At 53.3% G+C, this 16,826-nt stretch overlaps 2 protein-coding genes across 2 annotated transcripts in view; both read left to right on the forward strand.

Annotated features, from left to right (window-relative positions):
• LOC137212328 (protein-arginine deiminase type-4-like) overlaps positions 1–13,673 on the forward strand; it is a 36,926-nt gene extending 23,253 nt beyond the window's left edge. Inside the window, exons 7-15 of the mRNA XM_067715602.1 lie at positions 1,403–1,528; positions 3,023–3,195; positions 5,837–5,944; positions 7,396–7,486; positions 8,675–8,852; positions 11,599–11,745; positions 11,866–11,875; positions 11,977–12,079; positions 13,537–13,673. Of these exons, the coding sequence (XP_067571703.1) occupies positions 1,403–1,528; positions 3,023–3,195; positions 5,837–5,944; positions 7,396–7,486; positions 8,675–8,852; positions 11,599–11,745; positions 11,866–11,875; positions 11,977–12,079; positions 13,537–13,673 (1,073 nt within the window). The remainder of the gene's footprint in view (positions 1–1,402; positions 1,529–3,022; positions 3,196–5,836; positions 5,945–7,395; positions 7,487–8,674; positions 8,853–11,598; positions 11,746–11,865; positions 11,876–11,976; positions 12,080–13,536) is intronic.
• LOC137216131 (protein-arginine deiminase type-3-like) overlaps positions 1–16,056 on the forward strand; it is a 65,936-nt gene extending 49,880 nt beyond the window's left edge. The window contains 1 exon segment of the mRNA XM_067722011.1: positions 15,823–16,056. Within this exon segment, the coding sequence (XP_067578112.1) occupies positions 15,823–16,056 (234 nt within the window).
• The last annotated feature ends 770 nt before the right edge of the window (positions 16,057–16,826 follow it).

A 16,826-nucleotide genomic window follows, 5' to 3' on the forward strand; every position in this document is an offset into this window, starting at 1 on the left:
ATTGCCTTTTTGTGAAGCCTTTTGTCCTGAGCCTTGTAACAACCTCAGAAACCAGGGTTATTGGAAGCATGTTCTTTTTAGCATGACTGTTATGTAGGTGAAGGAATGGACAGGGGTCCTGAGAGGGCAAGTAACTTGCCCAAGGTCACACAGCAGCCAGGGAAGAGCTGGGAGCAACGCTCAGTCTCCCAATGCCTCCTCCAGGGCCCAATTTCCATCCCCAGCCCGTTAACCAGCCCAAACTTCTGCTCTTGGGTCAAACCTGGGGCCCAAAATAATTCAAAATGAAAGCCTGACTAGAGCCCCAAATTCATGCCAGAGCAGCCCTGAGCCCCTGCCATAGGCTGGGCACTGCTCAGACCAGTTCAGAATTCTTAACTCATTTGATCCTTCAGCTCAAGTTTCAGAAGTATGTATGGTCCTCACCCCCACTTTACAGATGGAAAAACTGAGGTATGGGGAAGTTAAGCAATTTGCTCTGGGTCACACAGCTAGTAAGTCACAGGCTCAGGATTTGAACCCAGGCATCCCAACACCAGGGCAGGTTTAGGGGCACAAGTTGGGCGCAGGGTCCCTGCTGGCACACCTCTGAGGCATGGCCAGGGTGGAAGACCTGCACTGGAGGAGGGCGCCGAGGGGGGCAGGATTATTTGGCCAGGGCAGCAGCTGCCGCCTTCCTGGGGAGTTGCTAGAATGGCCTAGAAATGGATGCATTTTAAAGCTGCATGGAGTTGGCCTGGCCTGATGCCAGGGAGCAGCCTCTACACGCTGCCTGGCACACAGTAATAACCAAACAGCCCGGGCGCTATAATACGCACTTTACACATATGACTGCACCCTTCCCTCCGTGTGGGCTCTGCGCTCAGCCCTGTGTATTTACGAGGAAGCAGAGGGACGGAGAGCTGAAATACCTCCCCAAGCCCACAGAGATCCAGGGTTCAAACCCCGCCCACTCCAGTGCCCTTGACCACGTGACTCTTGTCCAGCCTCTGACTCTCGTCCATCTTCAATCTCCCCAAGCCTTTGCCGGCCACTATTCAGGTTGGCTCACTTCCCACGCAGGCCCCGGGGAGAAACCTTTCCACTCATTCACCACACAAATAATTATTGAGCACCTGCCTTGTGCTAGGCATTGTTCTAGATGCTTCTCGGAGCTGGGAACAGAGCAACAAACAAGATAAATGTGATTTCTGCTTTGGCCAGCTTACATCCTAAGTTCATCCTAGTGGGAGAGGACCAAAACCTTGAATTCCTTTAATTCTAAAATGAAAAACATTGTTTAAATACTGGAACGAGCATAAGGAAAATAAAGCAGGTGACGTGATGAAGGGTGGTCTTGGGTGGGGGGGGGGGGGCGTAGTCTCAGGGGCCTGCGTCTCAGGCCATGCCCTTCTCATTCCAGACCTGAAGGACATGTCCTTGGTGACCCTGAGCACGAAGACCCCCAGGGACTTCAGCAAGCACCAGCTGGTGCTCCATGTGGCCAAGTCTGAGATGGATAAAGTCAGGTGTTTCGAGCCAATGGTGAGTCGCCCTTGGCCGTCACCTTGGTGTTCCCTTCCCACCCCAGCCAATGGGACTCAGCCCCTTCACACACACTTCAGTGAATAATTCCCGAGCACCTACCCTGTGCCAGGTTCTAAGAACTGAGGATGCAGCAGTAAGCACGATGGACATCTCTGCCCACTGCCTTGTAGAAAGGGCACAGACAAAATGCAGCAAACAAGATGATGTCTGATGCTGGATGAGCACTGAGAAGGAAATGACCTCCCTCCCAAGGACTGTTGTAGCTGTTCTCTGTGTGTCTGTCTCTGTCACACACACACACACGCACACACACACACACACAGGACTGTTGTGTACAGAGGTTCCTGAATCCAAGCTGACTGCACATAAGAACTGTAATATGTAATAATTTGTTCCCCAACAACCTGGTGATCAGAGACATCAGTAACTTCTCAGCGGCTTGCGAGCACCTGCCACTGAGTGTCGGGCTCGGTTCTAGGCAAAGAACAAAACAAAGTCTCTGCCCTCATGTCACTTTCATCTTAGCGGGTTGAGAGCAATGATATGTAAAATCATTAAGTAAAGTGTCTAGTGCCTCAGACGGCATTAAATGCTACACAGAAGGATGCAACAGCGAAGAGGAAGAGAACGAGGGGTGTGGGAAAGGGGGGCCAGGGAAGGCTTCCCCCAGAAGGTATCATTGAGCAGACAGAGGTGTGGGAACACCCAGGGGAATGGCACTCCTGGCAGAGGGAACCACAGGTGCAAAGGCCCTGAGGTGGGATGTGCCCATGGGCTTGAGGAATGTAGGGAGGCTGGCTCGGCTGGAGTGCATAATGCAAGGGTTAAGGTGGGGGGGGGATGAGGGTGGAGAAGAAAGGCCAGAGGGGAAGGGGCTGGGTCAGGGAGGCAGGAAATGACTGTGGCTTCTAGTCTGTGGGAGGTGGGGGGCCATCTGAGGGCTGTGCAGAGGCGCAACTTGATCTGACTTCCATTCAAACCTCAGCGATTAGACTGACATTGGTTTGGCCACAAACCAACTCCTTGCCTCTATGGAGGTATCACCTCCTCCAGGAAGCCTTCCCTGACCTCCCAGAACTTACTACTATCTGTAATTTTTACTGTCTTTGCTCCTCCCTACTTACCCAGGAGATTGTGCACTCCCTGGGGATCAGGACAGTGACTGTCACCGTGGTCTTTCCAGGTGTCAGCTGAGAGCAGGTGATAGGGAGTGAATGGATGGATGAATGAATGAATGAACTATAATGTATATTGGACTTTCTGCAAAGTTGTGAATGACTCAGGCACCCTCATCACTCCATTCCTGGACCTCCATTAGGAGGGCGAGGGCGGGGCCTTTAGTCCCTTCCTCCTAAGGGGAGGCTCCTGCCAGATCCCGCTGTGAGGGATCCTTAGGGGTGAGATGCCACGGCCTTGGGAAGGCATCACGCACCAAGAAGACAAGGTCTCAGAAGTAGGGACGCAGACCTGAGCCTCCCCTGCTCTCTCCCAGCAGACAAACAGCCCTCCAGGTACGGCATGATCCTGGGGCCACGGCACCCCTCTCACCCCCTGGAGCCCCAGGGCGGCCATCACAGCACAGACTTCTATGTGGAGGGCCTGGCTTCCCCAGACACTCGCTTCCCAGGGCTCATTTCCCTCAGTGTCTCCTTGCTGCACATAATAATTGTGATATGCAATAATTTGTCCCCTCAGAGGGCAGCCTGTGAGCCTTCTGCGCCAGAAACCCCTGGGCACTCATTTAAAATGCACGTTCTGGGCCAGCCTCTGAACCGCTGGGTCTCGACTCTGGGGATGGGACGGGGCCCAGCTGTGTTTTCACAAGTTGCCGGGGGAGGCTCGGCGTCCCTCCTGCAGTCTGAGAGCGCCTGCTAACCATGCGGGGTCACAGGGGGACCTTCCCCTCTCCTCTTCCCATTGCTTTGGGGCAGAAGGGGTGAGAATGTAACCCCATGGTCAGGACGCAGGCTGGAAGCCAGCAAGGCCTGGGTTCGAATCCAGATGGCGTGACCTTGAGCTCTGACCTCCTCATTCTGTCTCCTCCTCGGTGGAAGGCTGCCCACTAGCTCCCCTCCTGGGTTGTTACCAGAGTTTAGCGAGCTATGCTTGCTAAGAGCAGAGACACAGGGTGAGCTGCGGTCTCTGTCCAGGCTCCAGGTGCCTTGGAGCACCCACCGTGCCCCTCCCCTCCTCCATCCAGCCCTGAGGTCCTGCTCCATCCCTAGAGACACCCCAGGGGGTCCAGCTTGCCCCCTCAAGGCCAGCCAAGGCCACTGGCTGCTGAATCAAGGGCACTAAGTAGGTTGTTTTTTCTGTTCTTTTTAGGTTATTTGCAAATGAGGATTTCCTGAAGTCAGTGGCTGCTCTGGCCAAGAAAGCCAGGTGCAGGCTGAGGGTCTGTGCCAAGGAGGAGAGCACGAATGACCGGTGGATGCAGGTGCGTGGCCCGGGCACACAGGAGGCGCATCCCTGAGGGTCAAGGGACACAGGAACCTGGGCTCCTAGGGCTCAGCCGAGCACCTGGCTGGTCACCCTTCCTCAGACAGGCGGGGAGTTAGGAGCCTCTGAGGGTCCTCACAGACGGAGGGCTCAGGCAAGTGACTCCACTGACATCTACTGTGGCCACGTCACGCCCGCCGTGGTCACCAAGATGACCACCTTCCTGCTTGAAAACTCTCAGACAACTTCAGGAAATTGAGGAAATGCTGCAAAGCGCAGGGGGCTGGAGCTCAACCATTCCCCCTAGCAGCCTCCCTCCAAGCCAGCCTTCCCGGGCTCGGCCACCAGGCCAGGCCACACCCCTGCTCCAGCACTTTCCATGGCTCCCATCTCCTCCTTCTCAGCTTGCCTCTCAATCTGGCTGTCCCACACCGGCCACACTGGATCACCATTCCGTCTCTGTGCCAGGCTCCCCCTCCACCCCGTCGTGCCATGAGCCCCCTGAGGGCAGAGAGGGAGTCTCATTCAGCTCAGCACCGAGAACCTGGCATTGGGTGGTGCTAGTGGGCAGTTGGCGGGCTGACTGAGCCTCCGTGCCTCTCCTTCCATGCTGCCCGCCCTGCTCCCACCCCATCCCGTAGCCCTGTTCCTTCTCTCCGGCCGCCCTCCCCATTCCCACCCCCACGTCCAAATCAGTCCCATCCAATCCCAGCTCGAATCCCCTCCGTAAATGTCCTCAATCCTTCCAGTGGGAATTCATTCCTCTTTCTTCTAAACCTCCAATAATACCCTCTCTTCCTTTCTCATCCTTCCATCTGTGTTAAATCAGGTTGAACCAGAAGAAGTGGCTGATATGCCACCATTTTTTACCTCCAAGAATGGCAGTTTCGGATGGTTCAGCTAATAGTGATGTGTCCAAGATCATGCCTGCCTGCTAAAATACAGGCAGGATGTGTACCCGATTCATTTCTGCACCCTCCCCGTCTCTGCCCCATGGGCTCGGCCGGGGCCTCACCTGCCCTCCTTTGGGGCGGAGCTACTGCTGCCCTCCAGCCTCAGCTCAGCAATGCTCTTTCTCTCTTTTTTTTTTTTTTTTTGGCAGTACGGGGGCCTCTCACTGTTGTGGCCTCTCCCATTGCGGAGCACAGGCTCCGGACGCGCAGGCTCAGCGGCCATGGCTCACGGGCCCAGCCGCCCCGCGGCACATGGGATCTTCCCACACCGGGGTACGAACCCGTGTCCCCTGCATCGGCAGGCGGACTCTCAACCACTGCGCCACCAGGAAAGCCCTCTTTCTCTTTTTTTAAAATTAATTTTGACTGGAGTATTGTTGCTTTACAATGTTGTTCCCAGTGAATCAGTTACACATATACATATGTCTTCTCTTTCTTAGATTCCCTTCCCTTTTAGGTCAACACAGAGCATTGAGTAGAGTTCCCTGTGCTATACAGTAGGTTCTTTTTAAGAACTCTCCTCTGACCCGTCCCAGCTGAATCAGGAGTCCCTCCTCCGTGTTCCCGAAGACCCCTCACCTCCCTCCCATCACCTCCTAGCACCGGGTGGTGAGTGTCCAGCTCCTGGATCCCCCCTTGAGGACAGGCTCGTACACCATGGGTCCCTGGCATCTGGCCGGGCACTTACCAGGAGCGAGAGTGAAGGGCACGCCATTGATTCCACTACACATTGGTTCAAATACAGGACAGTAAGCTCTGCTTTCCCGGAGCCCCTCCTCTGGAGTTGAATGTCCCACGTGCGTTTGCCCTTGACGGCAAGGGGGAGTGTGTGGATGGTTCCACACCCCCATCCCTGCGCTGGGGGTTGAGACCCAGGCAGCGCACGTAACAGCCTCCCCTGCACTCTCTCTTCACAGGATGAGATGGAGATCGGCTACACCCAAGCCCCACACAAAACGCTGCCCGTGGTCTTTGCCTCCCCAAGGAACAGAGGCCTGAAGGATTTCCCCATCAAATGCATGCTGGTACGTACTAGGCAGGGATGGGCACCAGCGCTGAAACCCTTGCCTTGAGGCCTCCTTCCTCCTTTTCTGTCTCCCACTCCCGCCTGCTGCTGAGCATCCTGCAGGTGTGCGTCCTGCCCAAGCAGCCACCACACAGGTGGCCGGGGCGTCCTGCCCAAGCAGCCACCACACAGGTGGCTGCGGGGCATTTTTGTGATGTGATGAGATCTGGCTCTTCCCTTCCCAAAGCCCTTTCTGGCCATGAGCTCATTTTGTCCTCAGGAAAACCCTGCCGAGGACATAAGTCCTCTCCATAGATGCTCTTGGGACTTCCCTGGCGGTCCAGTGGATTAGACTTCACGCTCCCACTGCAGGGGGCACGGATTCGCTCCCTGGTCGGAGAGCTAAGATCCCACATACTGTGCAATGCGGCCAAAAAAAAAAAAAAAAAAGATGCTCTTGCTGGAAGGTGAGGGTAGGGCCAGGACCAGAACCTTCTCCAATGTCCAGCTGGAGGCTCTGTCTTTTGGGTGGGAGGCTGGTCTTTGGGGGGCTCCCTCTGGGACATGGGGGTGTTCAGGATCAGAGTGGTCACTTCCTCGGTGTGACTTTGTCAGCCAAGGTCTCTACGTGTGTTTGGGGGGTGGGGCGAGGGTGACATATTAGTGAGGCATGCTTGACTAACCTGGCAGTTTCGGGCAAACTCAGCAAAGAACAATAATAATAATAGTAATAATAATGGTTACATTTATTGAGCACGCGTTCTGTGGCATTCAAAGGGCTAAATTCTTACATGAGCGGACCCATTTAATCTAACAACCTCTAAGGTAGATGCTATCACTAGACCCATTTTTTTTTTTTTTTTTTTGTGGTACGCGGGCCTCTCACTGTTGTGGCTTCTCCCGTTGCGGAGCACAGGCTCTGGACGCGCAGGCTCAGCGGCCATGGATCACAGGCCCAGCTGCTCCGCGGCATGTGGGATCTTCCCGGAACGGGGCACGAACCCGTGTCCCCTGCATCGGCAGGCAGACTCTCAACCACTGCACCACCAGGGAAGCCCTAGACCCATTTTATAGATGAAGAAACTGAGGCTCAGAGAGGTGAAGCAGCTTTCCTGAAGTCACACAAAAAGCGAGTGAAGCTAGAATTCAAACTGGGCCATGAACACCCTGCTCCCTGCTTTCCCAGTAAGACCCCAGGCCTGCGATCTGAGCCTGGACAGCCCCCTAACCTCAGGCACCAGGGAAAACAAAGGAAAGAGTGCGGGGTGCAAGGTTTGCTGTGCTGAATGGCTTTCCAAGGAGCACCCTGTGCCCCAAGGGGAAAGGAAGCAGCCTTGCCCACACAGGAGGCTTTGAAAAGAAACTTGAGTTTAACTCGCTGGTTCTCCTGTGCTGAGTGGTGACAATGAGGGGATTTAGTTGGGGTCACTGGTGTCTCTCTGCCACAGAATCAGGTTAATCCTGTTTCAGGAGCAGCAGGATGAATTTGCCAGCTGTGCTGAGACTTTGGCCCTTCTCGCTGATTTCAGTCCTATTGTGTTCCATGGCCATGTCTCCAAGAGTGAGGAAGGCTAGGCTCTCTGATGTCACAAGCCAGGTGCCAGGCAGACAGACAGACACCGCAGCACAGGTGTCCTCACCCAACCCACAGACAGCCTCGGAAGAGGGGGGCTGCGACGGTCTCTTAGCCACTCTCGTCTGGGGTATTCAAATCACTCAGGAAAAGAATTGGGATCAAAGTCAAACTCCTCGAAAAGGGAACCCTCTTGCACTGCTGGTGGGAATGTAAATTGATGCAGCCACTGTGGAGAACAGTATGGAGGTTCCTTAAGAAACTACAACTAGAACTACCATACAACCCAGCAATCCCACTACTGGGCATATACCCTGAGAAAACCATAATTCAAAAAGAGTCATGTACCACGGTGTTCATTGCAGCTCTATTTACAATAGCCAGGACATGGAAGCAACTTAAGTGTCCATCGACAGATGAATGGATAAAGCAGATGTGGCACACATATACAATGGAATATTACTCAGCCATAAAAAGAAATGAAATTGAGTTATCTGTAGTGAGGTGGATGGACCTAGAGTCTGTCATACAGAGTGAAGTAAGTCAGAAAGAGAAAAACAAATACCGTATGCCAACACATATATATGGAATCTAAAAAACAAAAAAAAAAGGTTCTGAAGAACCTAGGGGCAGGACAGGAATAAAGACGCAGACATACAGTATGGACTTAAGGATATGGGGAGGGAAAGGGTAAGCTGGGACGAAGTTAGAGAGTGGCATGGACATACATACACTACCAAACATAAAATAGAGAGCTAGTGGGAAGCAGCCGCATAGCACAGGGAGATCAGCTCCGTGCTTTGTGACCACTTAGATGGGTGGGATAGGGAGGGTGGGAGGGAGGGAGATGCAAGAGGGAGGAGATATGGGGATATATGTATAGCTGATTCACTTTGTTATAAAGCAGAGACTAACACACCATTGTAAAGCAATTACACTCCAATAAAGATGTTAAAAAAAAAAAGTCAAACTCCTCGCCAGGTAACGGCCCCATCTGCTTCTCCAACCCCGTCATGGGCCACTTTCCCTGTCCCTCACCTGGCTCCAGCCCCACTGGCCTCCTTCCTGTTCTTCAAATGTACCCAACTTGTGCTTGCCCCAGGGCCTTTTCATATGCTGTTCCCGCTTCCCGGTTAGCTTCCCGGTTCACATGTCTGGCTGCTTCTCCACCTTCAGGTCTCAGCTTCAATGCCCTCCTTAGTGAGGCCATCCTGGTACTGAAGGACACATCCACGCCCCTGGCATTCTCCACTGTAGCACTGCTGGTTCCTTCTGTTATAAATCAGCAGACTGTTTACTTTCCATCCTCTGTCTCCCCGCTAGACTGGAAGCACCACAAGGGCACGCCTGGGCCGTAGTGCCCATCACTGTACACCAGGCACTTGGCATGCAGCTTACACGTGGTGGGTGTTCTCCCACAAGACAACATCAGTACATTTTAAACCGGTCGGTGGAACACCAGTAGCACTTGCCATAAGTAGAAGCATTGAACCTTGAAGTTAAACAGAATGAAAACAAAAGAGTGCTATTAAATCCAGCTCCACACAAATGACTGCAGAAACTCCGAACCAGGTTCCACCCTCCGCTTGTTAAGACGGGAGGTTAGCGGGTGTTAAGGATGGATTTGCATCACCCGCTCTGGGACTTTCATCTTTGATGAACCAGAAAGACTGGAGGAGAACTTGGCCACATTCTAAGCCTGTGCTGGAATCTGTAGCGAGTAGCACATGTGAGCATCTCCTGCATATCTTGCTCTGGGTTGGGGGGCCCTTCTCCAGACCATGGATACCCCTTCATTCGCCTGCAGAAATCCAAGCCTGCCGCCTAGGTAGCTTTCTTCTCATGGCGGCAGCCAGGGCAGTGACTTGGATGAATTTGCTATTCATTCATCAAATGTTCTTTGAGCACATACTCTGTGCCCAGCCCTGTTCTAGGCACTTGGAATCTATTGGTGAGCAATGCCAAGGCCCCTGCCCTCATGGAGCTGACATTCTAGCCCAGAGAGATTGACAAGGAACAATATGTTTAATGAATAAATACATTACATTATATGTTGGGAGGTGAAATCAAGTACTACAGAAAAAGAAAGAGCAGAATCAAGGGGCTCACAGGTGCCAGAGTGGTGGGGGGACTGGATTGCAATTTTAAATAAAATGGTCAGGGGAGCCCTCTTTGAGAAGCTGACACTGGAGCAAAAACTGGAAAGAGGTGAAGAAGTTGACTCTGTAGATATCTTGGTGAAGGGTGTTCTGGGCGGTGGAACAGCCAGTGCAAAGGCCCTGAGGCAGGGCATGCCTGGCATGTTCACAGAATAGCGAGGAGGCCCGAAGGGGTGGAGCTGAGTGAGCAAGAGGCAAAGTGGTAGGAGAGGCAGAGAGGTGACGGGGATGAGGTGTAGTGGGGAGACGGATCCTGTGAGCTTCTTGGCCATCGTAAAGCCATTTGTTTAGAATCTGAGAAACTGGGGAATCATTGCAGAGTCTTAAACAGAGGATGATTATGACCTGATTGATGTTATTAAAGAGAACCTCTGGCTGCCCACTGAGAATGGACGGCAGCGGGGCAAGGGTGGGAGCAGGGAGAGTGGGGATGAAGCTGGTGCTGTAACTGGAAAGATGATGGGGTTGCAGACCAGGGGAGCAGGGGAGGGGGTGAGAAACAGCCAGATTTGGGACATGTTTTGAGGACAGAGCCAATGGGATTTCCTGATGCTGTGAGGGAGAGACAAGCATAGATGACTTCAGGTTTTGACCCTTGTGAGTGGCAGGTGTCATCCCTTGAGATGGGAGGACTGGGGGAGGAACAGGGAACAAGGAGCTGGGAAGCGGGGATCAGCAGTTCTGCTTGGGGCAAATGTGAGATACTTAGTCAACATCCAAGTCAGACATTGTGCCACATGTACGGCGTTTGGGAGGGAAATACAGACTGAGATATAAACGTGGGCATGGTCAGCACATGGATGGTATTTCATGAGACTGGGTGAGATCGTCAAAGGAGGGAGTGAATCAAGGACTAGGTCTGGGGCCCCCAGTGCACAGGAGGCTGAGAGGGAGCAATGGCCGAAGCGAAGTGCAGAAAGTGTGGGAGGGACATGAGGGTGACCAGCTGACTCGGATGTTAATGGACAAGGAAGCCTGGGCACTGCCCTTGGGTTTAGCTGTGTGACCACGAAGACCTCGAGGGAGCAGTGTTGACGGCCCAGCCGGGGAGGAAGTCAGGTTGGCATGGGTTTTAGAGAGAAAGGGACGATTTGGAAATGATGGTTTTTAGACTTATGCTATCACAGACCTCCTTGAGACTAGTCATCTTCCCAGAAAAATGCACCCAAGCTCACTATTTGGAATCTGTTTTCAGGGAGTCTGTGGCCCCCATGAAGCCCCAGGGTACAGACCGTCGACTTGTAGGAAGCCGAGTTATAGGTGCAGTACGTAGACCGAATGATGGCTCCTCAAATGTGGCCTAATCCCCAGAAGCAGATGCTGTCTTACATGGCAACAGGGGCTTTGCAGATGTGATTAAGTTAGGGATTTTGAGATGGGGATTCTCAGGATCTGGGTGGGCTCTATGTAATCACAGCGCTCCTTGTGAGAGGGAGGAAGGTGGGTTGCGGTGGGAAAATGCATGTGATGACAGCAACAGAGGTTGGAGTGACGGGCATTGAAGAGATGGAAGAAGAGGCGACCAGCCAACGTGGCCACTAGAAGCTGAAAAAGGAAAGAAGATGGATTCTCTGCCAGAGCCTCCAAAAGGAAGCAACATGCCACCCCTTGATTTTAGCCCAGTGAAACTGATTCCAGACTTCTGACCTCAGAACCGTAAGAGATAAACGTGTGTTGTTTGAAGCCACGAATTGGGTTACAGCAGCAGCTGGAAACTAATATGGGATGAGAGGTGTGTCACCTGCCCGGTCTTCTCACGAAGATGGAGATGTAATAAAAAAAAAAAAAAGGTATCCCAGGGTCCTGAATCCCTTCCCTGAAGGAGAACCTTGACCCCTTCGCCAAGTCCCAGTCCCGAAGAGACTTCCTTGTTAATCCCCACCTTTGTTGGCTCCCCCACCCCCATCTCCCCATAACACTCCTTTAACCCCGCGTTGGCAGTAAGGAAAGCCAGGAGACGCACGAGGACCTGCAGGATTTCCTCAGTGCCCAGCAGGTGCAGGCCCCTGTGAAACTCTGCTCCGACTGGCTGTCTGTGGGCCACGTGGATGAGTTCCTGAGCTTCGTTCCAGTGCACAAGAAGTTGCAGTCCGGGGGGCTCCCTGGAGGAAGCCACATGCCTTCTTCTTGGGTTTCCAAACACAGCTCTGCCTCTGCCTGGGGGTGACTGACCTTACCTTCCTGACTCTGTTTTTCCCTCACCCCCAGGAGGGGGCATGTAAGAGGCGGCCTGCCCAGGTCCAAACCCACACTCCCTGTACCCTCAGCAGAGCCTTCCTCCTTAGGAGACCCAGGGGCAAAGCTGACCTCTGACCCCAGGGCTTCTGGCTGCTCCTGGCCAGCCCCAGGTCCTGCTACAAACTGTTCCAGGAGCGAATGAAGGAAGGCCATGGGGAGGCTCTGCTGTTCCAAGGGGTCAAGAGTAAGATGGCTGTGCCTGTTCTTTTACCTGGGAAACTTCCTCTGCCTTCACATGGTCTCCTATTGCCAGACGGAATCATTCAGGCAACAGACATCTGAGTAGCCACTGAGCACCAGGCTTTGTGCTAAGTGCTGGGGATGCTGTATGAACAGGGCAGAATAGCTCCCTGCCCTCAGGACCCAGAGTCCAGGGCAAAGTGAGTCAAGGAAACAACTAAACACAGGGGCACTGAGGGGTGTCTGAGAGAAGCTCAAGGAAGGCTTCCTGGAGGAGGCGAAGATCAAGCATGAGCGTGAGAGATGAGCAGGAGTTGGCCAGGCAAACGGGGCAGTGGGATGGAAGGAAGAGAGATATTCCAGACAGAAGGAACAGCAAAGGCACAGAGGCAGGAGAACGCAAGGTGTGTTTGAGGACCTGAAAATAGTTCAGTCTGGGTGGAGCACAGAAAGAAATATTTTTTTCAGTGAAATCCACAGACACTGGTCAGAGTCAGAGGTTGAAGTCACCATGGCTGAGAGTTTTCACCTAATATCTGTATATGTCCTGTAGCATCAGGCAATGCTCAGACCTCTGTTTGCCCCTCCAGAAACGGGATCCCTTTGGAGATAAGAGAATTTAAGGGAGCGAAGGTAAAACTCTTAATGAGAACTTACCCTGATAGATTATTTTATTAAAGTCATCTGCCTCCCAGATGCTCATAATAAACCTATATTTTAGGAATCATTGCTGCCCCCATTTTATAGATGGGAAAACTGAGCCCCGACTGGACCTGCTGGGAAGAGCAAAATGGACCTCTGAATTCATCTGCTTTTTTTCTTTTCTTTTTCTCCATGACAGACAAAACCCAGCAGAAAAGAAAGGACATTCTGTCAAACGAGAAACTGAGAGAACATAATTCATATGTGGAGGTACTAGCCTGGCTGCTCAGGAGATGCCATATCCCGGGCAGACCCGACACTCCCACCCCCACCTCCAGCCCCCTTCCCTGTGGTTAGAGGCCCAAGGCAGAGCCTTCCACGGGCTCAGTGATGAACAGCCTTGGGATTTGGGTCAATGTGTGTGTGAGAGAGAGAAAGAGAGAGAGGAGACCTCGGTCACCACTACAGGAATACACACAAGATGATGCACGGAGGAGAGAGAATTGGCAAAGCTGGAGCTGGAGAAAGATGGGGGAAACTCTCAGAAACAGAGGGACAGAGGCAGGAGAGAGGCCAAGCGTTGGAGTGACTGGAAAGGCAGGGACACAGAAGCAGAAAAGAGAGGCAGAGGGACTGAGCAGAGGGAGGGAGGGAAGGAGGGAGGAAAAAGAGGTGCCCATCACCGCCTTCCTGACCCTGTCCGTGGTCCTTCCCCTGGCCGGGCCTCAGCCCCACCTGCCCCTCCCCCACGGCAGTCCGCGCCCCGCCCCGTGCTAGCCCCGCCCCGCCCACCGCCGTCCCCTCCTCCCGCCCCCCCAGAAATGCATCGACTGGAACAGGAGCTGGGCGTGACGGAAGGGGACATCGTGGACATCCCCCAGCTCTTCAAGCTCCAGAAAGGCTTCAAAGGGACCCTCAAGGTGGAAACCTTTTTCCCAAACATGGTGAGGAAGTGACCTTCTGAGTAGCCTTAAGTCAGAGAGGCCAGCTGGGCACTGGGTCCAGGAGGCTTGGTTGGCTCCTCACCCGTTGGGGTTTGCACGGCCCTATCCGCCTTACAGAGGCTTTAGGCAACCACCTGGGGGTCAAAGACTATCATCGCCCCCACTTTACAGATGATGCCCAGGGAGACCAGGTCCCTGGCAAGAGGTGGGATTCAGAGCTGGGATTCAGAGCCTGGGGTCTGGCTGAACTGCCCCCCTGTGGACTTTCGGTGGCGGGTGAGGTAGGAATGGGGCAGGTTCTGGGGGGCGGAGACAAGCAACAAGGAAGATGCTCTCAGGTCGAATTAAGTACCATGAAGGGAATAAAGGTGGGGCACCTTTTCAGACTGGTCCAGGAAGGCCTCTCTGAGGAGGTTAGGCTGGCACTGCCTGGGCTAAGTGGGATTCACCTGTCTGAAGGGTGAACTTGAGGGAGATCCACTTTTGTCGAGAACTTTTAACTGACCCCAGCACCATCTTGAAGTCGCCTGGTATATATTTCCCGTCCCTCTGCCCTCTTGCTATGTCTCTTCCAAGAATACCCAAAGCCCAGGCAGAAACCTCACCCAATTCTACTGGGGTCCTTCAGCCCCCTCTCCCGCTGCAGCTGCGGATTACAGTTCAGGGAAGAGCCTGTAGTCCCTGGCACAGTGGTCTTCAAACTGGGTTCTCCAGGGCCCTGGGGTTCCAAGGTAGGACCTCAAATGCAGTGGTTTAGATTTTGTCTGTGTCATGCACTGAAGTGCTGCAGAAGATTTTGTTTAGAATAAAGGTTCCTTCGCTAAAATGAGACAGGAGGGGGCACCCTCCTCTTAACCCCTGGAATAAAATTGGCCCCAAGCATTTCATTTTTTCTCCAGTTTAGCCCAGCCAGGCAAGAAAGCTGATGCTGACAGATGGGGGATGAGGCATCTCAGATGAAGTAATCAGCTATGCGGAGGACCGACTTCGTACCTCCACTGTGCGCGGCTCCAGAGGGAGCTGGAGCCTGAGCCATGACTCTCCCAGGAGCCCCGTGATGGGCGGTGGGGGCGTGGGCCTGGGCATGGAACAGGCGGAGAAATGAGGAGTGCCAGGCACTTGGCATGGGCTACATCTGAGCGGTGAGATGCCCCTTCGGTGACTCGTAAGCCCTGGAGACTGACTCCGTGCTTACTACGAGCTGGCACAGACTCTGCATACAGGTTCTTATCCAATTGTCACAGCAATGGAAGTGTGTTTGGGTTCTTTTTGCTGATGGGGCTCAGAGAGGCGAAGTGACTTGCCTAAGGCCACACAGCTATATAATAGTAGTGCTGGGATTCAAATCCATGTTGGCCTGGAGCCCAAATCCTCATCCTTTCACCTCACCAGGCCACCTCCCAATATAACGGAGGAAACACAGTCACTTACATAAGGTATAACATATGGAAGGTGCCCCAAAATAGGTAGTCACTGATTCACCAGATCATATCAACAGATATTTATTAAGTGCCTACTCTGTGCCAGGCACTGTGCTGGGAGCTATGGAAACACAGAGGAGGATGACTGACTCACTGGCAGCTTCACGGAGGCGGTGGTACTTGAGCTTGGAGATAAGAGAATTTAAGGGAGCGAAGTTAAAACTCTTAATGAGAACTTACCCTGATAGATTATTTTATTAAAGTCATCTGCCTCCCAGATGCTCATAATAAACCTATATTTTAGGAATCATTGCTGCCCCCATTTTATAGATGGGAAAACTGAGCCCCGACTGGACCTGCTGGGAAGAGCAAAATGGACCTCTGAATTCATCTGCTTTTTTTCTTTTCTTTTTCTCCATGACAGACAAAACCCAGCAGAAAAGAAACGACATTCTGTCAAACGAGAAACTGGGCCTTGAGTAATCGAGTTTGCCACAGGGTGGCAGTGGGGAAGGAGAGAGCAGTGTTAAGAATGTGGACCCCGGAGTCCGACAGATTTGAGTATAAGTCCTAGACTCGCTGGGTGACCTTAAGTAGCTCACGTTACCGGCCTGGGCCTCAGTTTGCTCATCTGTGAAGTGGGCCTGTTATTTCCAAAGGTCAGAAGAGGAAGGGGGCGCTCAGATGGTGCCGCAGGCTGCACGCTGCTGCCCCTGACCTGGGCTCCCGCTTCTTTGCAGAAGAACATGCTGGTGCTGGGGAAGCACCTGGGCACCCCCAAGCCCTTCGGGCCCATCATCAACGGCCGCTGTTGCCTGGAGGAGAAGGTGCGGTCCCTGCTGGAGCCTCTGGGCCTCCACTGCACCTTCATCGATGACTTCTACACCTACCACGTTCAGCAGGGGAATGTGCACTGCAGCACCAACGTGCGCTGGCAGCCCTTCTCCTTCAAGTGGTGGTGCATGGTGCCCTGAGCCCATTCTGCGCCCCCGTCCCCCCCGTCCCCGGAAGATCCTGGCCAGAGGCTCTGGTCCCCTGCAGTGAGGCACAGCAAGAGCTCTTGGGGACATTTTGGCTCCCGGGGAGGGATGGAGGATCACCCTCTGGGCAGTGGCTTGATTCCTTCCCCTGTGCCCCAGCCCCTGAAATCCTCACCGAGGACCCCAACATGGTCATGGCATTGAAAACTCACTTCTGCTGTGAGAAGCTGCAATGATTTTTTTTTTTTTTTTTTTTTTTTTTGTGGTACGCGGGCCTCTCACTGCTGTGGCCTCTCCCGTTGCGGAGCACAGGCTCCGGACGCGCACGCCCAGCGGCCATGGCTCACAGGCCCAGCCACTCCGCGGCATGTGGGGTCCTCCCGGACCAGGGCACGAACCCGCATCCCCTGCATCGGCAGGCGGACTCTCAACCACTGCGCCACCAGGGAAGCCCCTGCAATGACGTTTTACAGTCACTTTGTATGTGAGGTCAAGCTAATGCTCCTGGCATTCATTCATTTATTCATTCACTCACTGTCATGGTCGAATTGAATATTACAAACTTGAAGGTTCGACCGGGATACATTGAAGGCCAACATTCCTGCGTATGTCTTTCTTTCCCGGGCATACATTGGGTCTATAAAATTTTCTATGATCTGAGCCTAGTTGATTCTAATCTTCCCAAGGAGCCTCTGAGGGAGACTGAGGGGGGAGGAGGAGGGCTGAGCCCCCCCAGGGGTGCAGCACATCCCCAGAGCTGCACT

This window comes from Pseudorca crassidens, chromosome 2, assembly GCF_039906515.1.
Source record: "Pseudorca crassidens isolate mPseCra1 chromosome 2, mPseCra1.hap1, whole genome shotgun sequence".
Classification (NCBI taxonomy): domain Eukaryota; kingdom Metazoa; phylum Chordata; class Mammalia; order Artiodactyla; family Delphinidae; genus Pseudorca; species Pseudorca crassidens.